This window comes from Corvus moneduloides, chromosome 2, assembly GCF_009650955.1.
Source record: "Corvus moneduloides isolate bCorMon1 chromosome 2, bCorMon1.pri, whole genome shotgun sequence".
NCBI lineage: Eukaryota > Metazoa > Chordata > Aves > Passeriformes > Corvidae > Corvus > Corvus moneduloides.
The window spans coordinates 5007128-5026095 of NC_045477.1; the positions used below are offsets into that span (position 1 = coordinate 5007128).

Genomic DNA, 18968 nt, shown 5'->3' on the forward strand with positions numbered 1-18968 from the left:
GTGGTGTGTTTTTTTTGTTGTTGTTGTTTGTTTGTTTGTTTTTTTTAGTTTTGTCTTGGAGGGCAAACACTTAAAATAGTTGGGTTTTGTGTGCTGAGTCTTGCTTGGCGTGGTCCAGATTCAGAGCCTCTTGAGCACTGGTGGGAGAATGGGGCACTCAGGCAGCCTCCTACCTTTTCAGGTTTTGTAAGGGAGTGGGAATAAATCTCTGAAGGTGCTTTATTCTGTCCTTTCATGCCTGAGGGCAGCCTGAGACCCAGGGCATGGGTCATGTGGGCAGAAGGTGTGAGATACATCCAAAGAAGACATATAACCCTAGGAAGTTGAAGCCACGCAGTTTTCCAGACTGAACTGAGAAACTTTCACTGTAATTAATCTTGCTTGGGTTTAAAAAAATAATGAAATGTTGTTTTCCCTCTTCAGCTGGAGAGGGAAGATCACCACCTCTGACACATCCCTTGACTCTTTGTTGATGTCCAGTTCTAGCACAGGACAGTGATTTCTGCCTGGAGGCAGAGATGGTAATTTGCAGGAGATGTTACCTGCTAGGGAAATAACTAGAAGGAAAGAACTGTTTGTGCCTTACCAAGGGGAAGCACAATCCTGAAATGCCAGTGCAGCTGATGCCTTGGAGCCTTCCTGCCCAGGAAGCTTTGGCTCTTCATGGGGGAGGCAGGCTGGAGATGTGCTTGGTGACCCGAAATGAGGAGTGTGTTGGGAGTGCCGCATTTCCATGATCCACAGAATCCTGGCTGAGTGACCAGCCAAGCTCAGCTTTTACCCTTGTGACATCCACTGGCCAGGAGTGCTCTGACCCTGCTCCACATTAGCAGTTTGTTGGTGTGCCAGGCTTTGAGGGCAGTGTCTGTTCAATGCAGGAGGTACCTGGACTTTCATCCTAGAAATAAGGCCTGAAAAATCCCATGTATCCTCTGTCTTTCCTTGTTTAACTGGGTAGGGCAGCCCATCCTTAGCCCAACAAAGTCGGAGTCATGCAGTTCATCTCTCTTGCTCAACCCCTCCCAGCATCCAGCCTGTTTGCTGGAGTAGAGCATGTCCCATATTCCTGACATGATGTCACCTCACTTGCTGCAGGATAGGCATAGGATAGGCTCTGAGCTATGGACAGTGTCAGGATTATTATGGTACTGTTCTGCTTTTGATCAGTGCAGCAGAGGGAGTGTGCTGGGAATGCAGGGATGTTCCTAGCAGATTTTGACAGTCTCTTCACTTCTTTTCTTTGTCACTTCATGCACAGCTTGAGACTTTTCTGCTTATAGTTGGCTGGAGTGTCCTGGTCCCTGCTGCCTTTAATCCCCTAGGACCTTGAACTTCTGTCTGCACAACTCCAAACAAAAGGATGGAAAATGTCTTGTTTTATCTGAACACAAATAATCAAATAGGCTGCAATGGGAATATAGTTTGGCTTGTGTGTGTGTGTGAATGTCAGGAAACAAATTGAATTCACACAAAACCAGTTTAGATAGATGCTGAGAAAGCAATCAGATTAATCTCTGTTCATTTCCTCAGAAAAGGATACCATCATGCTTAGCTTAAGTTAGGGCTGCAGCCCGCTTGTGAAGTCATTACCTGAGCAGCTGATCTCAGTATTCTGGATCTCTTACTTCCTTAAATGTGTTCTAGCATAGACATGTAGGAGTCTTGGTTGGTAATCCATGTGTAACCTCTATTGCATCTCTACCACCCTTTTTTTATCCTTGCTTGGTGGGGTAATTTGCAGTGTTAATTTTAAGAGAGATCTTCTAGTGTCAAAATGGATGTCAAACTCTCAGATTATATGTCTGCTTACTGCGCTTGTGTACAAAAGTACAACTGCTTCTGGGGCAGAGGAGAGGGCTGTAAGAAAACTTACAGTATAACAAAGAGCAGCACATTGTGCCCAGTGGAAATTGCAGGAGGGGAATGTTGAAAGCTGGAGAAGTAATTATTGCGTTGTAGTTGGAATGAATTTCTTAGCATGCTGTGTATTATCTGTTGACCAAAACAAGCCAGGCCCTTGTAGTCTACAAAAGTTGCAGCAAAAATTAACTCTAGCTTCATGATACACCCACATTTCTTTCCAGAACCTCAGTTTGGGAATGATGTGGTAAGTATGTGCCATGTGGTGAGCTATCAGTGTAGCTTTCCACAGAAACCTGTTGAGAGGGCAAGGCACAAGTGGGTTTTTTTGGATGATTTCCAGAAGTGTTCTTCATTAAAAGCATTGTTTGCCACTGATCTTCAGTGCATTTGAAATGTATGGTTCTTGTACTAAAAGAGTAGCAGGTAACAGTGGAGGAGAGCAAATAAACAGCTTTTCTGTCCTCCCAAGTCACCCTTCTCTGCTTGTCATTTCTGCTGCTGTGCCAGAAATAGGTGAGCCAGGTAATAATGGCAGTCTAGGGAGTGTAAAAAGGGTTACTTCTTAATCTGAGTCCCAAGTTTCTTCTTGGGTTCCCTGCCTCTTCCCCCCGAAGTCATCCTGGAGGTCACTGCTGGGATCAGCTTTCCTTCTACTCGTCTCCTTCACCCTGTTCAGTAGAGAAATCATGGAGGTATTTTGGTACATTCTTCAGTTTCTGCCCTGTGAAATAGAATTAACAATGCTGGCGTATCTGAGGAGTTGTGATTTTGTTACTTTTGCACTAGAGATGCAGCTGTTTTCAAAATTGGGGGAAGTTTTGGGTTTTTAACTTAAGTGTGTCAGAAGTCAAAATATCACAGTGTTGTCATGGTATCTGAGTATTTCAAAACAGCCTAATGGTTTTCATTGATATCATCACCACTTTGCAGCTGAAGGAGTTGCTGTACCCTTGGGCTTTGAGACATCCACAGAAGAAGCTGTCTGTGGCAGAGCCTGAAGGAAAACACGCAGAAAAGTATTATCAGATGCACCACTTGTATTGTCTGTTCCAGTTCCACTGTAGAGCCATTGGTATTGTTAAGATACTGTTTTAACTTGAATTCCTATTGACAGCCTCAACAAAAAGACCCATTCTGGATTAGCCTGAAGACCTGAACTCTCATGCTCTTAAAGGAGTCACCAGTGGAAGACCAGCTCCTTTTGTGCTGGAGAGTAGAAGGCAGACTTGGGCAGCAGCCTCTGTGTTGGGTGACAGGTCTGATGGTCTGGGTACTTTGTCTTAGTACAGGATTAAATAGCTAAGAATGAGAAACTATTTCACAAAACACTTAAATGGTTGCTTATCCCTGCTTCAGAGCTCTGTCTCCACAAACGAGGAGAAAATACTTCAAAAACGTGCAAGAAAGGTGTTGGGTAATGAAGTAAAGCCTGTCCTGAATAATTGTGGTTACTCTTCTCCAGGTCCTGTGTTCAACGTCTCGGTGCATTCTGACAGCCCCACGGTTTACCAGGGTGAGGTGGCAGATTTGCTGTGTATCGTCACAACGGAAGGAATGCCCCTTGAGCCAGGTATTTCAGCAAAATTATTTCACTCCTAACTCATTTGCCTTCAGAAGTTACATCCCTATGTCCTTTGAGTGAGGCTGGAGAGCTGAGAACCTACAGTTCTGTAGAACTAGACAAAAACAGGAGCATGTGCTTGCTTTACACAGCTCAATTTAAAGCAAGTTTCTTGCATTTCACCTTCTGAGGGGAGAGGGGAAAGAGTTTCTTACTGTTAAATTCCCCTCTGCTGTCCCCACCAAGTGACCCCGCTGCAGACAATCTAAACCCACAACCACTAGCTGGGCCATGAAAACTCTTCCTGTTCCCTTTAATTGGGAAGGAGGTCCATTGGCTAAACCATTTAGGAGAAAATGGTTATCTGTAAAGAAATCTTAGACACCTGGCCAGTCAGCTTCACACTTGAGAGTGAATTTAAGGCTTAAGGTAGATCTAAAAATCATAATAATTGACTGCTGCAGCCTAAATGCCAAAATGAATGTTCATTGTCTTCAGAGCTGAGCATCCTTTTTCATGTGGAAGAAAGAAATACAGTACCTAGTTCCTGTGAAAAGGATAGCAGACACTTTAAAAGCAAATTTTTATGGAGAGCTAAAAGTTCAGAGAATTGCTCAAAACCTAGCTGCTTGCCAAGCATTGTCTAAGCTGCTTTTCATCAAAATGCTGTGAGAGTAACTCTCTTTCTTATGCCCAAAATTTGGGTTTGGAGAGAGTTTAGTCATTATGTATATGAATATAAATATCTCTTTAAAATAAATCTACAAATATATATGTAAATATAAATGTATGTGAATATATCTAAATATAAACTTGTCATGATTCATGCTAAACTTAAAAGCCTACTCATAAACCACTACAAAAGAGGTGCTGTGCAGAAAATATTACTTATGATGTAGTAGCTGATGAAATGAAGTACCAGGCTTAGTAAAGGCCCATCACTTTGAAATTACAAGATGTCTGTTCTGCATTAAATCTGAGCATGGCAGGGAAGCAATTTGCTAGATTACAGTCGTGTGCTGCCTGTGAAAAAATGATAGAAGTCTGTAGATTGTATTATTGAAATGCTTGGTAGGAAGGAACAGCTGAGTAAACTTTATTGCTGTCAAAAGAGTCATAGCCTGGGATACTGGGCACAGCAAGCAGTGATGTGTGCCTGTGCATCCACCTCAGCCTGTCCCGTGGCTTCTGCTCAGCAGGAAGCCTCTTCCAAGCTGAGGTGCGCTCAAGCTCTTAGAGGTATTGTTGCAAGGTGGTACCCAGAGCAGCTGCCTTCCTTTCCAAAGCAATAATTGCTGACAGGCAGCAGCTGCTGCTTCTGCTGGTGTTCAACAGCCTAAATAAGCTTGGTGTTGCCTTGTGAAAGAGGCCTCAGCATCCCTGAATCACTTAAAACTTGAAAACTGGAACACAACAAGTTCCACCTGAATATAAGGAGGAACTTCTTTACTGTGAGGGCGACCACACACTGGAACAGGTTGCCCAGAGATGTTGTGGAGGCTCCTTCTCTGGAGAGGTTCAAAAGCCCTCTGGACACAGTCCTGTGCCATGTGCTCTAGGATAACCCTTGACCAGGGAGGTTGGACCAGATGACCTCCAGTGGTCCCTTCCAGCCTTACCCATTCTGTGAAAAGCGGCCACTTAGTAGCAGTGGGGCTCTCCTGTCAGTGCTTCACTGCAGTTGGGTTTGGGATGGTTTTGTGTGTATTTGGTACCTTGAGCCTGGGAGGAACATGGACAGTATAAGGATAATCAAAAAGGTTGAAGTAAAAAGGTGTTGTCTTTGAGGAGCTGCTCATCAGCACAGTTACGTTTTAACTTGGCAACCTCACAAGGGTTTGTGGGTGTCCCTTGAATTGATAGATTATCCCTGGAGCTGGAGATGATGCTGTTTCTAGCGGTCACGGGCAACCAGAGCAGTCTTAAATGTCAGCACTGTAATCTGTTCCATAGCTGGGTAATGTCATGTTGGACATGGCAGACCTCTGTGGTGTTTTTTTATCTTGTTTATTTCGTGTTGGTGGTTTGTTAAGGTTTTTGTTTTTTCCTTTTTCAGTCTGTAATGGGGCAGATGAGGCACAGACAATAAATGCACCTAGAACGGAGTAAAGTGTGGCATTGTGGCAGGCTTTGAGGGGACCTTTCAGTCCACACTCTGAGCCTCTCGGTTGCTGGATGAGCAGGATTTGGGGCCTAACCAGCCCAGTCATGCTGTGTGATGAAACCCCATGGGCCTGAGAATCTGGTCCATCTCCAGGCCTTGCTGGTCCTCTGGATGAGACTGGCAGAAGAGCTGCAGGGAGCAGCTGGAATTTATGCAGGGTGTGCAGACTTCTGCCTCCTTGGCCTTGGGAGCTGGAGAGGGCTAATGGGGCAGGTTAGGGGACGGGCTTAAGGGCTTGTATGGTAGCAAACAGATGTAGTTCCTCACCAGTAACCTTTTTCCTCTGTATCCCATCTCTGATCTGTCTTTATGCTGTGTCAGTATCACAATTTAATTCACAACTGGAATGGAGGACTTGCTTTTTAAATTAGTGCCAAATGTTAGACAGACTGTGAAAATAATGGGGCTGTCTCATCCCACTGGGGACATGAGGCACGCTGTTAGGGAAAGCCCACACCTGGCAATCAGAGAAACAGGGCAAGAGTTGCCAGCATCTTCTGGAAGAAAACAAATGACTGCAGTGCAGACGTGGTCGTTCCATTTGGGAATGTGATGAGAAAGGAGAAAAGAGCAAATGCATTTGACTCCTTTCTAAGGTGCGTGGTGGCTTTCAAGGCCATCTGTACTTCTTGTGTCAGACGTGCTGCAGGGCTGTGGTGTGGGATCTCTTGTGAGCAAAGGAGGACCAGGCTGTTTCACGAGATGTCCTGTAAAACGCACATCCTTTGAACACATTCCGTATGCCAGCCAGCTCTGCTCTTGTGCACGTTGGCACTCAACTCTGCAAGCATGCATGTGGATTAGTATGTATGCCTCCTGTAATAAGCTGATGTCAGGTGCCACCTTGTCTCCCTCTTTGTATGCAGAATCAGAAAAATAAAGTACTTCCAAGGAGCTGAAGAAAAGCTAAATGACCAGTTATCCCTGTCAGTGCCATTTGTTACAGTTAGATTGATCCATTTTTGTTGTTTTGTTTTGTTTTTTTTTTTTTCCCTAGAGGCATCACTTATGGTTTGAACCCTTTTCTGGTAGAGGCAACTCACAATGCTTTCAGTGTGTGTTTGTGTGTACCCACCCTGTGGGAAATTTTCAAAAGGATAGGAAAGGTTTTGATGTGACTGCTACATGCTTTAATTTCCTCTGCTTCCTTGAGACCCTGCTGAAATCTAGTGTGTGTTACTAAGCCCAGTACATGGCAGCAACTGCTCCCTCTAAAGAAGTGCTCCTTTGGCTTGGCAGCTGTGGTTGGTGTTTTGAGGGGAGTGTGTGTGTGTCAGGGGGGAATAGTAGTTCTTCTGTGCCCTGAAGATATAAAAGCTGCTTCTGATACTTCTGTTGAATACACATTTTCACAAATGATCTCTCTAGACTTCCCAGATCACCCATTCTTGGGCTGTGTGCTTAGGGATTTAAAAGTATTACTTACTGTGTCTGAAAGGAGATGTGGGGGTTTTTTTATCTGCTCCAGACAGACCCAGTGGGCACTCTGGAGAATTTAACAAAACCAGCTTGTTTACCCCTTATATGGCTTGAAGTGGTTTGCTCAGCTCTCTAGGAAGCCCTATTCAACCTCATTTAAATGTAGTAAACAAAAAGGGTCTCAAAATTGTGATTCAACGCTGTAACAGGATGCTGAGAGAGCTCCATTCTAAGCAGTGGAAGTGTATGGTTCCTAAGAAGCTGGTCTAGAAATAGGATTCCGTTTTTTGAGGAGTGATTGGTCAGGGAAGTAGCTCAGACCCAGACAGCTTAGCCCTGTGTGTCAAATCGCAATGTGCGTAAAGATGTGCTTTACATGTTGATGATCCTCGCTAGCTGAGGAGGGGAGGAAGCACAGCACCACTGTTACTCTGCTCACAGAGCTCTGAAGTGTCCAGCTCCCAGTGCTCTCTGTTCCTTTAGGGCTTCCTGTCCTGGTGGTACTGAGGCCCTCAATGCCCTTGTGGTCTTGGCACTGGGATGTTACACTTCACTGTGGGGCACCTTGGCCAGGTGTTCCACGCTACTGACTGTGTGGCACAGAAAGAACCAGGAAAAGAAACCTTTGTTAAGTGTGAGTGTGGTTCTTGAAGTGGAGTTTCTGTAGATTTGGGTCAAAAATTGAGAGTGACTCGTCAGCATTGACAGAAGGTGTGTGGAATGGTGCAGATGTCTAGTGTGTACCTGTTTTATGTCAGTCAATCTACATATGGGATTATGTCAGACTATCTACATATGTATTAGCACTTGGGAGCTGCTAGGCATGTTCATCTCTGATATTTAGGGAGCACCTGATTTATGTCTTGGCTTTGCTATATTTGCCTGTGTTTTTATTGCATGAAAGCCAGAGATATATAGAAATGAATCAGATGACTTTGCTGTATTAAGCTATTTCAAGGAGGATAGTGACAGAGTACTTGGAGCCAAATCCTCCCTCTGACTGTCTGTAGTGAGTCACTAATTGCAAACTGTATACTGACTAATAAAATATGTTGCCATAATACTGTTGTCCAATGTTGTAATTACAGAAGACAGATTCAACTATTTCAAAATGACAGCAAGTGCCTGTACTCATCTTCATATGTGAAGGGAAGGGAACCTCAAATTATCTGAGATGCAAAAGAAGGAATTCTTCAAAGCTGCCTGAGGATCTGAAGGCTAGATTATTATCATCTTTTAATATCTAAATTTATTGCTTAAACCCTTTTCAGCAAGGTCAGTGGTGTGTTAAATAAAATTTGACTTAGCCTGGAAGGTGTCTATATGCTCCTACAGCACCTGGAAACACAAGGGCAAGCAGCAGTCTTGGATCTTTGGAAGGAATTGGTCATTCCCAATGTGACTGCCTGTGGACCAGCACTATTACCGTATTTGGCATAAACAGACAGCAGGGATGAAGAGTGGTTTCTATAAACAGAGCTCTCTCCAGCAGAGGCCCTGTTTCCCATAGGCACTTGGATGAGTGCACAAAGCAGAGGTCAAAGTTTGGTCTCGTTGACTGAACATGTGTTTATGGTAATTTTTATTAACTTTGGTTTCAAGGGAAGTGGTCCGAGCGCTTTGCCAAGTAACTCAGAGTAGCGTTTGTAGGATGAGAGGCAAGAGGGATTGCTCTGAGGGCTGCTGCTCCATGTGACCTATGCCGAGCCCCATGTAGGATTGGGACACCTGCTCCTGCTGTAGGGCTGCAAAGCAGGCCAGGTGCTCTCCCAAGGTCCTGTGCATTGCCCAGAAGGCCAGGCTGTGGCAGGCAGGGCAGGAAACTGGCTGGTGTCCCAAAACAGTTTGGTCAGACACGGTCTCTGATAGTAACATGTGCTTTCTCCTATTTTTGTTTTGTTTCTGTAGATGTGTGTAAATGCAGTGCACCTTAGGAAGGAGTTAATTATACCCCAAACACTGGTTTGTTTTCTTTTTTTTTCTGCAGTAAGGAGGAATGTCCCACATGGCCAGCTGATAATATAGTTCAAGTAAAAGAGCTGAGGATGTCCTTTTAATTTACTTTAAAATATGGAGGTTCCCTTCTTTGCCAAGGTGCTAGCTTGCCTGATAGAGGCTTAAAAATCATCTTCACTTAGATCTGTAAACAATTTCGGTACAACAGCAGGTTTAGGGCTTCAGTTATTCCATTAGCCTGAAGGTCAAATGTGAAAGTTTAGAGAAAAGCAAACTCAATTAGACAAAAGATCAGTTTTAAATTTCAGATTGCTAGCACTGTATTTTTCAGAGCTCTCAATACTAGAAAATGGAGGTCTGATATATTGCCAAGAATCACTGGGACTGCCCTAGGTGTGCACACACTGTACCAGTACTGCAAACTCAGGACAGAAATAGTAACCTCTGTTTCCTGTTTGGGCCCATCAGCTTGCTCATGTGCCAGGAAGGAAGAGCTGTGAGGAAACAAGTGAGCAGGCTTTCCTGTCTGTGCTGTAGGTCAGGCCAGGTTTCCGACTCTGACAGGTGTTGCTGGGCTCATGATAGCAAAGAACAGCGGTGATTTTAAAAGTAGATACTCAGCTACATCTGCCTAATAGGGTTAAGACTGAGATCTGCTAATGAGATCAATAAGACCTTGCATGAGCACACAGCGAGCTAGATGTGCTGGTGGACTCTGACTACCTGTCAGCTGAGTTAGAAGTGTAAGTTCCTGCAGATCCATATTATAGACTGTGTCCTTGGGTGGTGAAACTTGTACAAGGCATCATGTCTGATGTGTCACAGTAACTCACAGCTCTGGGGAAAAATGTATAAGAGCAGCGTGGTCAGGCTTCGCTCCTGAATGTTTTGTACTGTTGCAGGTAATTCTTTGTGCACTATACAGAATCTGTGTTCATTCAGGCAAACTCTAAATGTAAGGAAGGGGCCTTCAGGATAGAGCCTCCTGATTTTGTGGCTGTGTAGGTCCTGCATGAAGACCAGAACTTCAAATCACTCTCTCCTAGCAAATACCTAGCACTCCCACTCCCTTTCACTGTAGGTGCAGCATAACTGTAGAATTTCTTATGATACTAAGCCTGCTTGGTAAAAACTTAGAGTTAAATACAAATTTTAGAATGGCAGGCAGAAAGGCAAGAAATCTCTTCTTTGTCATCCCTGTAGTAAGTCACCCTTTCTGTACAACTCTATTCTCCCTGTCAGTGCGTTTCATTGCAGTTCACTGCTTGAATCTTCCTAGAATGGACATGTTCAGGGAACTCTCTCTTTTTCTTTCTGTTTTCTTTTTTTATGTTTTCCTCTGCTGTCAGACCAGCGCTGCCTGTGCTGCTTACAGATTAACCTTTCTGCTGAGAAATGGCACTGTGAATCCTTTTCAGAACTCACCAACATGTCTGAATTCTTCTTTGTCCACAAACGCAGATGATATGTCCTTTGATGTCTCCTGGTTTGCTGTGCGCTCCTTTGCGCTGGACAGAGAGCCTGTCTTGCTGGCCTCGCTGGACCGGAGAGGGATTGTGACCCAAAGCAGGAGGAATGGGAGCAGTGATCTCAGCCTGGAGAGGATCAGCCCTCTGGAATTCCGGCTCCGCGTGCACGGCTGCGAGGACCATGACTTTGGGAATCACTACTGCGTAGTGACCCCGTGGGTGCGATCCGCCACGGGCGTGTGGCAGCGGGAGCCTGACATCAAAGCCAAACCCATCTTTCTGTCTGTGAAAATGGATGGTAAGAGACTGAAACATGTGTTACTCAATTTAGTTTTTAACACCTTATTATGTCTTTTTGTGGCAAACATTCCCCGTAACTACTTTTAAAGGTGCCTCTGGTAATCTCATTAGATTTTGTCATCTTTTTTTACAGTTTGCAATTTCTTCTTCGAGATTCTTCAGAGTGGAAGAATCTTTTCTGCCTAAACAGTTGATAAATATAAGACTGGAGTGGTTTTTTTCCTGATCACCTCTTGGTGATGTTTTGCACAGCTCAGGCACCTTTCAATCAAGGGCACAGTATTCTCTCAGAGTGTTAACCCTTCTGCTGCCTGCTGGAGGAAGGCTTGGTTTGCAGATAGGGCATGTGAATTAGTCACATTGTGGTTAGTGTCAAAGCTGGGAAGAGAAAATCAGAGCTCTGGCTCCTTCCTCCCTCCCTAATGACAAGACATGTTGCTCCCTGCCCTTCATCCCTTGTCTGCTTTCCACCCAGAGTTGCAAGTGTTGCTAGACTTCATGAGGAGGAAGTTGCACGCTAGATACTGCATTCAGCACATAGCTAAGGAGGAAGATGAACACAGGAGGGGTTTTGAACTAGTTGCTTTCTTGATATTTTCAAGAGAGGTCATTTTTGGAAGTTCCCTGAACTTGAAATGAACAATAAGCTTTTGTTCTCCCCACTGTGCTGATAACTATTAAAACTGTACTTTCCAAACTCCTTACAGTTCTTACTGCCTTTTAACTGAGCAGTAGGTACTTCAAAATCCATTTTTTTGTTTAGGCACCAGCTTTGAAGGTTGATTAGACAGGGTAAATATATAGTAATTCGAATAATTCAAAGCAAAAAGGAGTCTACTCCTTGCTTTTTGGAAACATGTAAAAAAGAATGCAGCTACACTCAGCCTCGGATGGAGAAACAATCCAGTGCTTTTGTATGGAGAAATGTGTGATAGAGTGACTCTTGGAATGAACTTTACTTTGCTATCTCACTCCAAGGCTCTTCTGGTGCTTCCAACCTTTCCAAGGCTTTGAAAGGGTGGAGGAAGAAGAGGAAAGGGAGACCAGTAAAAGAGCAATTTTTCAAACCTGGGAAGATGGAAATCAAGAAAGAAAATCAGTGTAATTTCTTTCTGAAGTAATTAATCTGCCACTGGCTGAATAATGGGGGATTTTCTCCTTTTTCAGGCAAGAAGAAATAAAGGGGATGTCTGAATTTCTCAGTGATATCTTAACGACTCTGCCTTCCTTTTTCAGTTCTGAATGCTTTCAAGTATCCCCTGTTGATTGGCATCGGTCTGGCCACTGTCATTGGACTCCTCTCCTGCCTTATTGGGTACTGCAGCTCCCGTTGGTGTTGCAAGAAGGAAGTGCAGGAAACGAGACGAGAGCGTCGCCGGCTAATGTCGATGGAGATGGACTGAGGGTGGGAGCTGGACACACTTGCATTTTGGGAGAGACTCACAGTGCTCTTGGATTGTGTTGAGACACTTGCTCACAGTCCCAGACAAGACAGTGCGTTTGCTCTCTGATATCAGCCTGGACCTCAAGCTTCTCCTCGTTACACGTCATGTCCTGAGAACAATCAGGCCATATTTAGCAACTTGGGAGTTCTCCTTTTCCAGCAGCACTTTCTGCATAGGGATCGTGTCCTTCTAATGTGCAAACTGTTGAGCCTTCTTTCAGCAGGGCCCTGTGACAAAATTCATTAATGTTTTGTTTGTTTGTTCATTGGTTTTATTTCCCCCCTCGTGGTTTTGGAAAGATGTCCCTGTACGAAAGCAAGGTGGGCAGGATGATGGATGGGAAAGAGGCTGGTAAAAGTGTTAGACTTCCACTGTATTAACCAATCTACTTTTGCCCTCTATCTCCACACCACCATCCTGTTCCCTTTCTCTCTCCACCTTGGTATCTCAGAGACTTCTCTGTGTTGGGTTGAAAGCTGGGGAAGGTTCCTGTGCTGGAACCATCATGAGGCTGTTCCAGCAAAGAATTGTTTTATGGTTGTCAGCATGCCTTCTCTTCCCTGGCTTTCCAGGAGATTGAGTTAATCTTGACACATAACTTGCCTGGTGGAGGTCTTTGAAGCACTTTTATAAACCTTTTCTTTTCAGTGCTCAAAGCTCTTAGCTGTGGTGAGTAGGGACTAACTTGGCAACCCTTAAGAGTCAATCCTCAGACAAGCATTTGATGGATGTCTGCCTATGGCCACCTTCTTGCCCACCCTTCCACCTTCTCTTCTCCCCACTACAGCTGCTCACATTGTGCCTGAGACCCTGTTCTGCTTGTGGCAGGGGGGCACGTGGTATCTAGGGACAAGGCTCAGCCTTCTGCTGGCCTCAGCAGGGAGGTTGGAGACCTTGCTCCCCTGGTGATGGTGTGACTTATGAATACAGTTAGAGATGGATCTTCATCTGCAGTTGGCCAGCTGATTGTGTTTAGAGACTTCTAAACTATGTATTACCAAATGCACAGACCAGACTTCAGTGCTGCTTCTGCCAGTCACTCACTGGTAACCCTCGAACCTGTGAGCAGAATCCGAGATCTGCAGTAGCTGCAGTGCAGCTCAGGGCAGGAATAAGAGCAAGCCCAAGGGGGCATCCAGAATCCTTCAGGTTCCAACAGCCCTGGTCTTGAGCGTGGGCCTGCAGCAGGCCTCTCCCCATGGGCTTGAGACCTATTCCTTGGTGCTATAGTACAGAAGTCCTGCTTTGGTCTTCCACATGCACTGACCTGGCTCCTGAGAGGGAGCAGCATCTTTGCCAGGCAGTTCTGTCTTCCCAGCACAGCTGGTGTTTTAAGCAATAAAGGTCAGAATAAAGATACTGTGTACAAACAAAGGAGGAAGTAGGACTTCACCACAGTCAGATGTGGTAGCCATGGTTTGGCTTGCATCAAGAAGGGTGAGAGATGCAGAGTTGAGTTCAGGGCTCAATCCTTTCCATGGTTTTTAAGATGGAAGATGGTAAAGAAGAACATCCATGGAAGGTAGTGGCTGTGGTGTGCTGTTGCCTGATTAGACATTAGTTATGTCCTAGACAATCTGCTTCTCTAATAGCTCATCCCACTGCGTATTCCAGGGGAGCTGCAGGTCTGGTATCTCGGCTATGAAGGTTTTTTGTGGTAAGTTTTCTTTGTGTGGGTTTTCTTTTTTTGTCTTGCCTTGTGACCTTTGTTCTGAGGCTGATGTGAGGGGGTTTTCCAGAAGGCTGCTCTGTGTCCTGTGTGTGAACATGCACCCAGTCACATCTGTGTGCATAGAGGTGTCCAGTGATTTTTGAAAGATGAATATGAAACATCTCAAAAATGGGCTTAATTTGCAAAGTTGGGGCTTGCAAGTTGTTATTTGACTCTTTAGGACATTTCATGTAGTATTCCAAAACTGGGACCCCCAGACCTACGAACCTCTGAAAGACTTTGGCCTGAAGGTTCATAGGAACTTTTCTTTCTGGCCTGATGTTTTTCTTTCTGGAAGAGCTCTGAAAAGGCCTCTGTTGTAGGCAGACTTAGCTGCCTTTCCTGAAGAATGGGGCAAAAGCAGTCTGTACCTTCCACTGTGAATGCCCAGAAATCTGTAGCAATGCTTTCCAAAGGAAGGGAGTTCAGGAAAGGACTCACTCAGATATTACTTTGACAGCAAGAATTTTTCTTCTTCTCCTGTCCCTGCTGTAGTGAAATCTTGCTTTTTCCTGGGATGTTATGAAACACTATCCTGATGTTTGGGATGCTGGCTGTTGTAGCAGCTTCTTTCCTGCATTAACATCTGCCTTTCTTCTCAGAAGGCATGTGGCATTGGGGCATATTGGGAGGGGTGGAAGTGGTGGTGAAGCTCTAAGCCCAGCATCATTCACTTTTTGTCCTGGCAGACTGACTTCTTGTCTACGCCCTTGGTAAAGTTTTAGGGAGAGAGGATCATGACCGTAATGCAATAATTAGGGAATGGATGAGCAGGGAATCGCCAGCTCTTCCCAAACACACAATATAGCACACTTCCTCCCTGCTGGAAAAAAACTCAGGGTTATTTTGGTCAGGGCTCCCTTCTTCTCTAGTGAAAGATCCCCATGTCCTTATCTAATGCTGATCTTCCTTCACAGCCCATAACAAACCATCTTTGTCACTCCAAGTGAAGGAAGTTTGCCACTAGCTTGTACTGCTGACAGCCCCTTGGAAGGCAATGCAGCATCCCATTCCACCCTGTACTTGCTGTAGTTGGAAGGCTAGAAGCTGAGGGGCTAGATCTAGCCCCCAGGTTTCCTTCTACTTGTGCCAATTTTGTATTATCCCCTTTTTTAAAAATAGAGTGTGAATCTTCTCTCTAAGGGAAAAAAAAAAAATCTAGGTCACTTTTCATGTTTTTTATTGTTATTATTATTATTATTTCCTGTGTGACCAGGGTTTGTGTGAGTGGAGGTGTGTGTGCATCTGGTTGTGTATTAAACCTGCAGAGTATCAGAAGAGTAAGCTGCCTGTGGTGCAGTACAAGCATCCATATCCTCCCTGCTGCAACCTGTGGTATTGTCAAAGTATCCTAAGGGCTCACATTGATCTTCCTCTGTTTGCATTGCCACGTCTCCTGGTTAAGCTGGTAAATTCCTCCAGGCACTTGGAATTTCAATCCAGGGCAACCTTGAACATCATACAGCAGAAGGGCAAGGTATTTTCTTTCTTTTGTTTTAATTTCAAAGTTATAAAATAAAGTTTTGGGCACAATTCTGGAATGCAGGTACTGAATAGTTCTAACAATGCTGTGTAAAATGTTTCTTTTTATGTTTAAAATAAAGAGCGAGCCTTTTTGATTATGTCTGTGCTGTGGGTCTCGATGTCTGAGCTATGGGCAGTTCCTTCCTTGTACCCTGCATGTATGCAGACACTATTGCTGAAGGTATAAAATGTAAACCTTACAGTCCTGTTTCCAGCACTGTTCACCCTGTAAAATAAGCATGAGCCCTATTTTACAGTAAGTTTTAAATATTTGCCTACATTTCTGTGATGAATTGGGAAGCATAATTATTTTCTGAGTCTGTTGTGTTTCTACCCCACTGTAAGTCACCTTTTTTGTTGGGAGAGTTTTATTTTGATTAGCTAAGGCCAGGAGTCACAGTTGGGAGTGTACATTTAATATCTGCTGTAAAACCTGGCATTAGATGTTGAGTCTTCCTTGACCCCTTCATGAGGCTTCTTGTTTCCAAGGTACCAGGAGGAAAATCAATAGTGTTGGAAGAAAACTTCCTGCTTTCTTTGCCAGTGGCTGAATTTAGGATGGTTTTTTACCCCCAGCAACCATGTAAAGACACCAAAATCATACAGCAAGGAGGTGACTTGCTGTCATGGTTTAATCCCAGCTGGCTGCCAAACCCCACACAGCCCCTCGCTCACTCCCCCACCGGCGGGATGGAGGAGAGAACTGGAAGGGTAAAAGTGAAAAAAGTCCATGAGTTGAGATAAAGACAGTTTAATAGGGAAAGCACAAGGCATGCACTCAAGCAAAGCAAACCAAGGAATTCATTCCCCCCTTGCCATGGGCAGGCAGGTGTTCAGCCGTCCCCAGGGGAGCAGGGCTCTGTCACGCATAGCGCCGACTTGGGAAGACAAAAACCATGGCTCTGAATGTTCCTCCTTCCTCCTCCTTCCACCAGTTTTATATGCCCAGCATGGCACTCTCTGGTCTGGGGTATCCCTGGGGTCAGTTGGGGTCACCTGTCCTGGCTGTGTCCCCTCGCACCTCCCTGTGCCCCCAGCCCACTCGCTGCTGGGGTGGGGTGAGAGGCAGAAAAGGCCTTGGCTCTGTGTGAGCTCTGCCCAGCAGTGGGGAAAACCTCCCTGCACTATCAGCACTGCTTCCAGCATGAATCCAAGACACAGCCCCATGCCAGCTACTGTGAAGAAAATGAACTTCATTCCAGCCAAAACCAGCACACTTGCTTTCCAGCAGGAAGTTGTTTGAGGCAGCAGTGGTTTTGGGATGCCAAGGCGAGCTTTGGCAAGGTGAGTTTGTGTTCAGAGTGCTGTATGCTCTGAGATGGCTGCAGTGCAGGCCAGGTGACAGCAAAGTGTGTACCCTTGGCTTCTTTCTACATGGAAAGTGTGCTCTGCAGACTGTGCTTGCTGGAAGGTGGCATCAAGCTCTAAATCCTTAAGAAGCAACAGGAGCCATCAGCTGAGATAGAGGAATGTCATAAATGGTCCCTCAGCAGAGCCTCTGCCAGCTGCAGGTGTCCAACACACACTTGTACAGCAGCAAGGAGTGGTGTGCCTGTGGGACAGCAGTCCTTGACCTTGAGCTGTGCAGGTTACAGCTTACAGTAAGCTTGGGTTAGCTTTTATGAAATTCGCTTGCCTTCCCTACCCCCTGGGATGACCTGGGTCTTAATACTGTTCTTGTAAACGTGCTAGGATTTTGTCATAAGAAAGAAAGCTGAAAAGTTTAAGTCTGGAAATGAAAGGGGGTATTGGCAAGTAAGTGCCTGGGTGTTGCAGTGAATGATGGGCAGTATCAAGTCTCTCACAATCTTGGTACCTGCCATGGGCTCAGCTCAGCCACCTGCTGATAGAGTATGGCCTGCTGCCATAGGGGCAGTCTGAAAAGCACTTTTGTGCCAGAGCCTGAGAGTTCAGTTGCTTTCATAACACCAGGCTCAGGCAACACGCTTGGCTGTCCTTTTTCTCTGACAGAGCCTAGTGGTGCTGCTATGGCTCTGGCTGACTGCCCTGCTCGGGTCAGGGGCGGTCCAAAAACCCTCTGTGGGCTGAAGCTGATTGGTGTCAAACAGGATTCATGAGAAGACCTGCCAGTTCTTTGTCATGTGAAGGCGAAGCCCAGTCATGCAAATCTTCTGAGGAAATGTGTGGCTTTAGCCTTTCCTGTGGGACTTCCCACACTTGTGTGATTGCAGGGGGCTGAGGTCTGCACAGCAGGTATCAGGACAGATGGTGTTTCAAGAGAGAGTCTTTCAGTGACTGACTGAAGCTGTGGGATGTGCTAACTGAAGGAAAAGCCACTGCTCATTCTTGTGCCAGGCAAGTACACCTTAAATGCCACGTGTAGCCTTCAGTCAGACAGCCCTTTGCCAGGGGTCTCCTTCTGCTACTGAGGAAAATGGCATTGTGCTGTGGTCAGCAGATGACTGATCCTGAGAGCTCCAGGGGAATGCTTGGGTTATTGAGGAAACCAGGCTCTGTGGATTCCCAGATCCCTCAGAAGAGCTGCCATAGACACAAGCTGTTCTCCTCTCCCTGGCAGCAGAGTTGCATTCCATGAAGTGCCAGAAGCATCAGAGCATGTCTGCTTCCACCTCTGCCAAGGGATAGAGAGGCAGGACTTCGCAATACAGGCTTTGTGAAAGCAAGTTGCCATTGTATTATACTTTGTTCATCTGGGGCTTTACAACCTCCAGCATGTGCTGGGCCTTAGACCAGACCACGGACTTTGGGTGCACCTCTGTAATTGTCAGAGGTGAGTGATGAAGCTGCAGACAGACAGACACAAAGTTCTGTTTCCCCTTGGCAACTTAACCTGGCTTATGCCCTCTGGTTCCTTGCTTGTACGATGCTGGCAATGATTTGACATACTTAATGGATGGTAGGGAGTGCCAAAGACACTAAGTTCCTAAAAGTTTCCTAAAGGGTGGAGCTAGAGAGAAGGGAGGATGAACTTGCAGAGCTCCTCCAGCAGAGCTGGCAATGTGAACTTACCAGTTACTGCGCATCTGGGAACCCAGAGATGTCTGAGAGGACAGGACTGGTGTTGCTTTTGTAGCTTGTTGCCTCTGTGCTGCCTTCAGCTCTACAAAGGCCCTGGCATGATGTGCAGTGTCTGGGACACTTAGACTGTGGTAAACAGGGAAGATACCCGTGCTGCTTAGCATTTGCCTGGATGCATGAAAGCTGTGTGTGATTACAGTCAAATGCAGGTTCTGAATGCAAGTGCAGTAGCTGTAACCTCCCCTTTGGTGTTCAGGTACATCCTTTTTCTGTCCCCAAACTTGTTTGCTGATTTAATCTGTGTTTTCTTCCCTCTGCCTTATCTCTTGTTTTTCATGCTTCCCTTCAGGAGCCTTTTCCTGCCTGTGTCTCTCTGCATCTAAAGGATGATGGCCTTTTGTGCTTGTCTCTCTGGAGTTGAGTGAGGGTACAGTGTTATGGTGTGTTCTTGAATCATCTGCTGGGAGCTCAGGCTGCAGAACTCCAGCCCAGTGCCCGCCACAGATCACCTGCAAGGCTGGCATCCCGTGCACGTACACGCAAATGTTCTGTAGTC

General features: G+C 45.5%; 1 protein-coding gene across 1 annotated transcript in view; it reads left to right on the top strand.

Annotated features, from left to right (window-relative positions):
• The window catches only part of PTGFRN (prostaglandin F2 receptor inhibitor), a 67167-nt gene extending 51657 nt beyond the window's left edge, over positions 1–15510 (top strand). The window contains exons 7-9 of the mRNA XM_032096434.1: positions 3326–3433; positions 10425–10730; positions 11969–15510. Coding sequence (XP_031952325.1) covers positions 3326–3433; positions 10425–10730; positions 11969–12135 — 581 coding nt within the window. The 3' untranslated portion in view covers positions 12136–15510. The remainder of the gene's footprint in view (positions 1–3325; positions 3434–10424; positions 10731–11968) is intronic.
• Positions 15511–18968: the final 3458 nt, after the last annotated feature.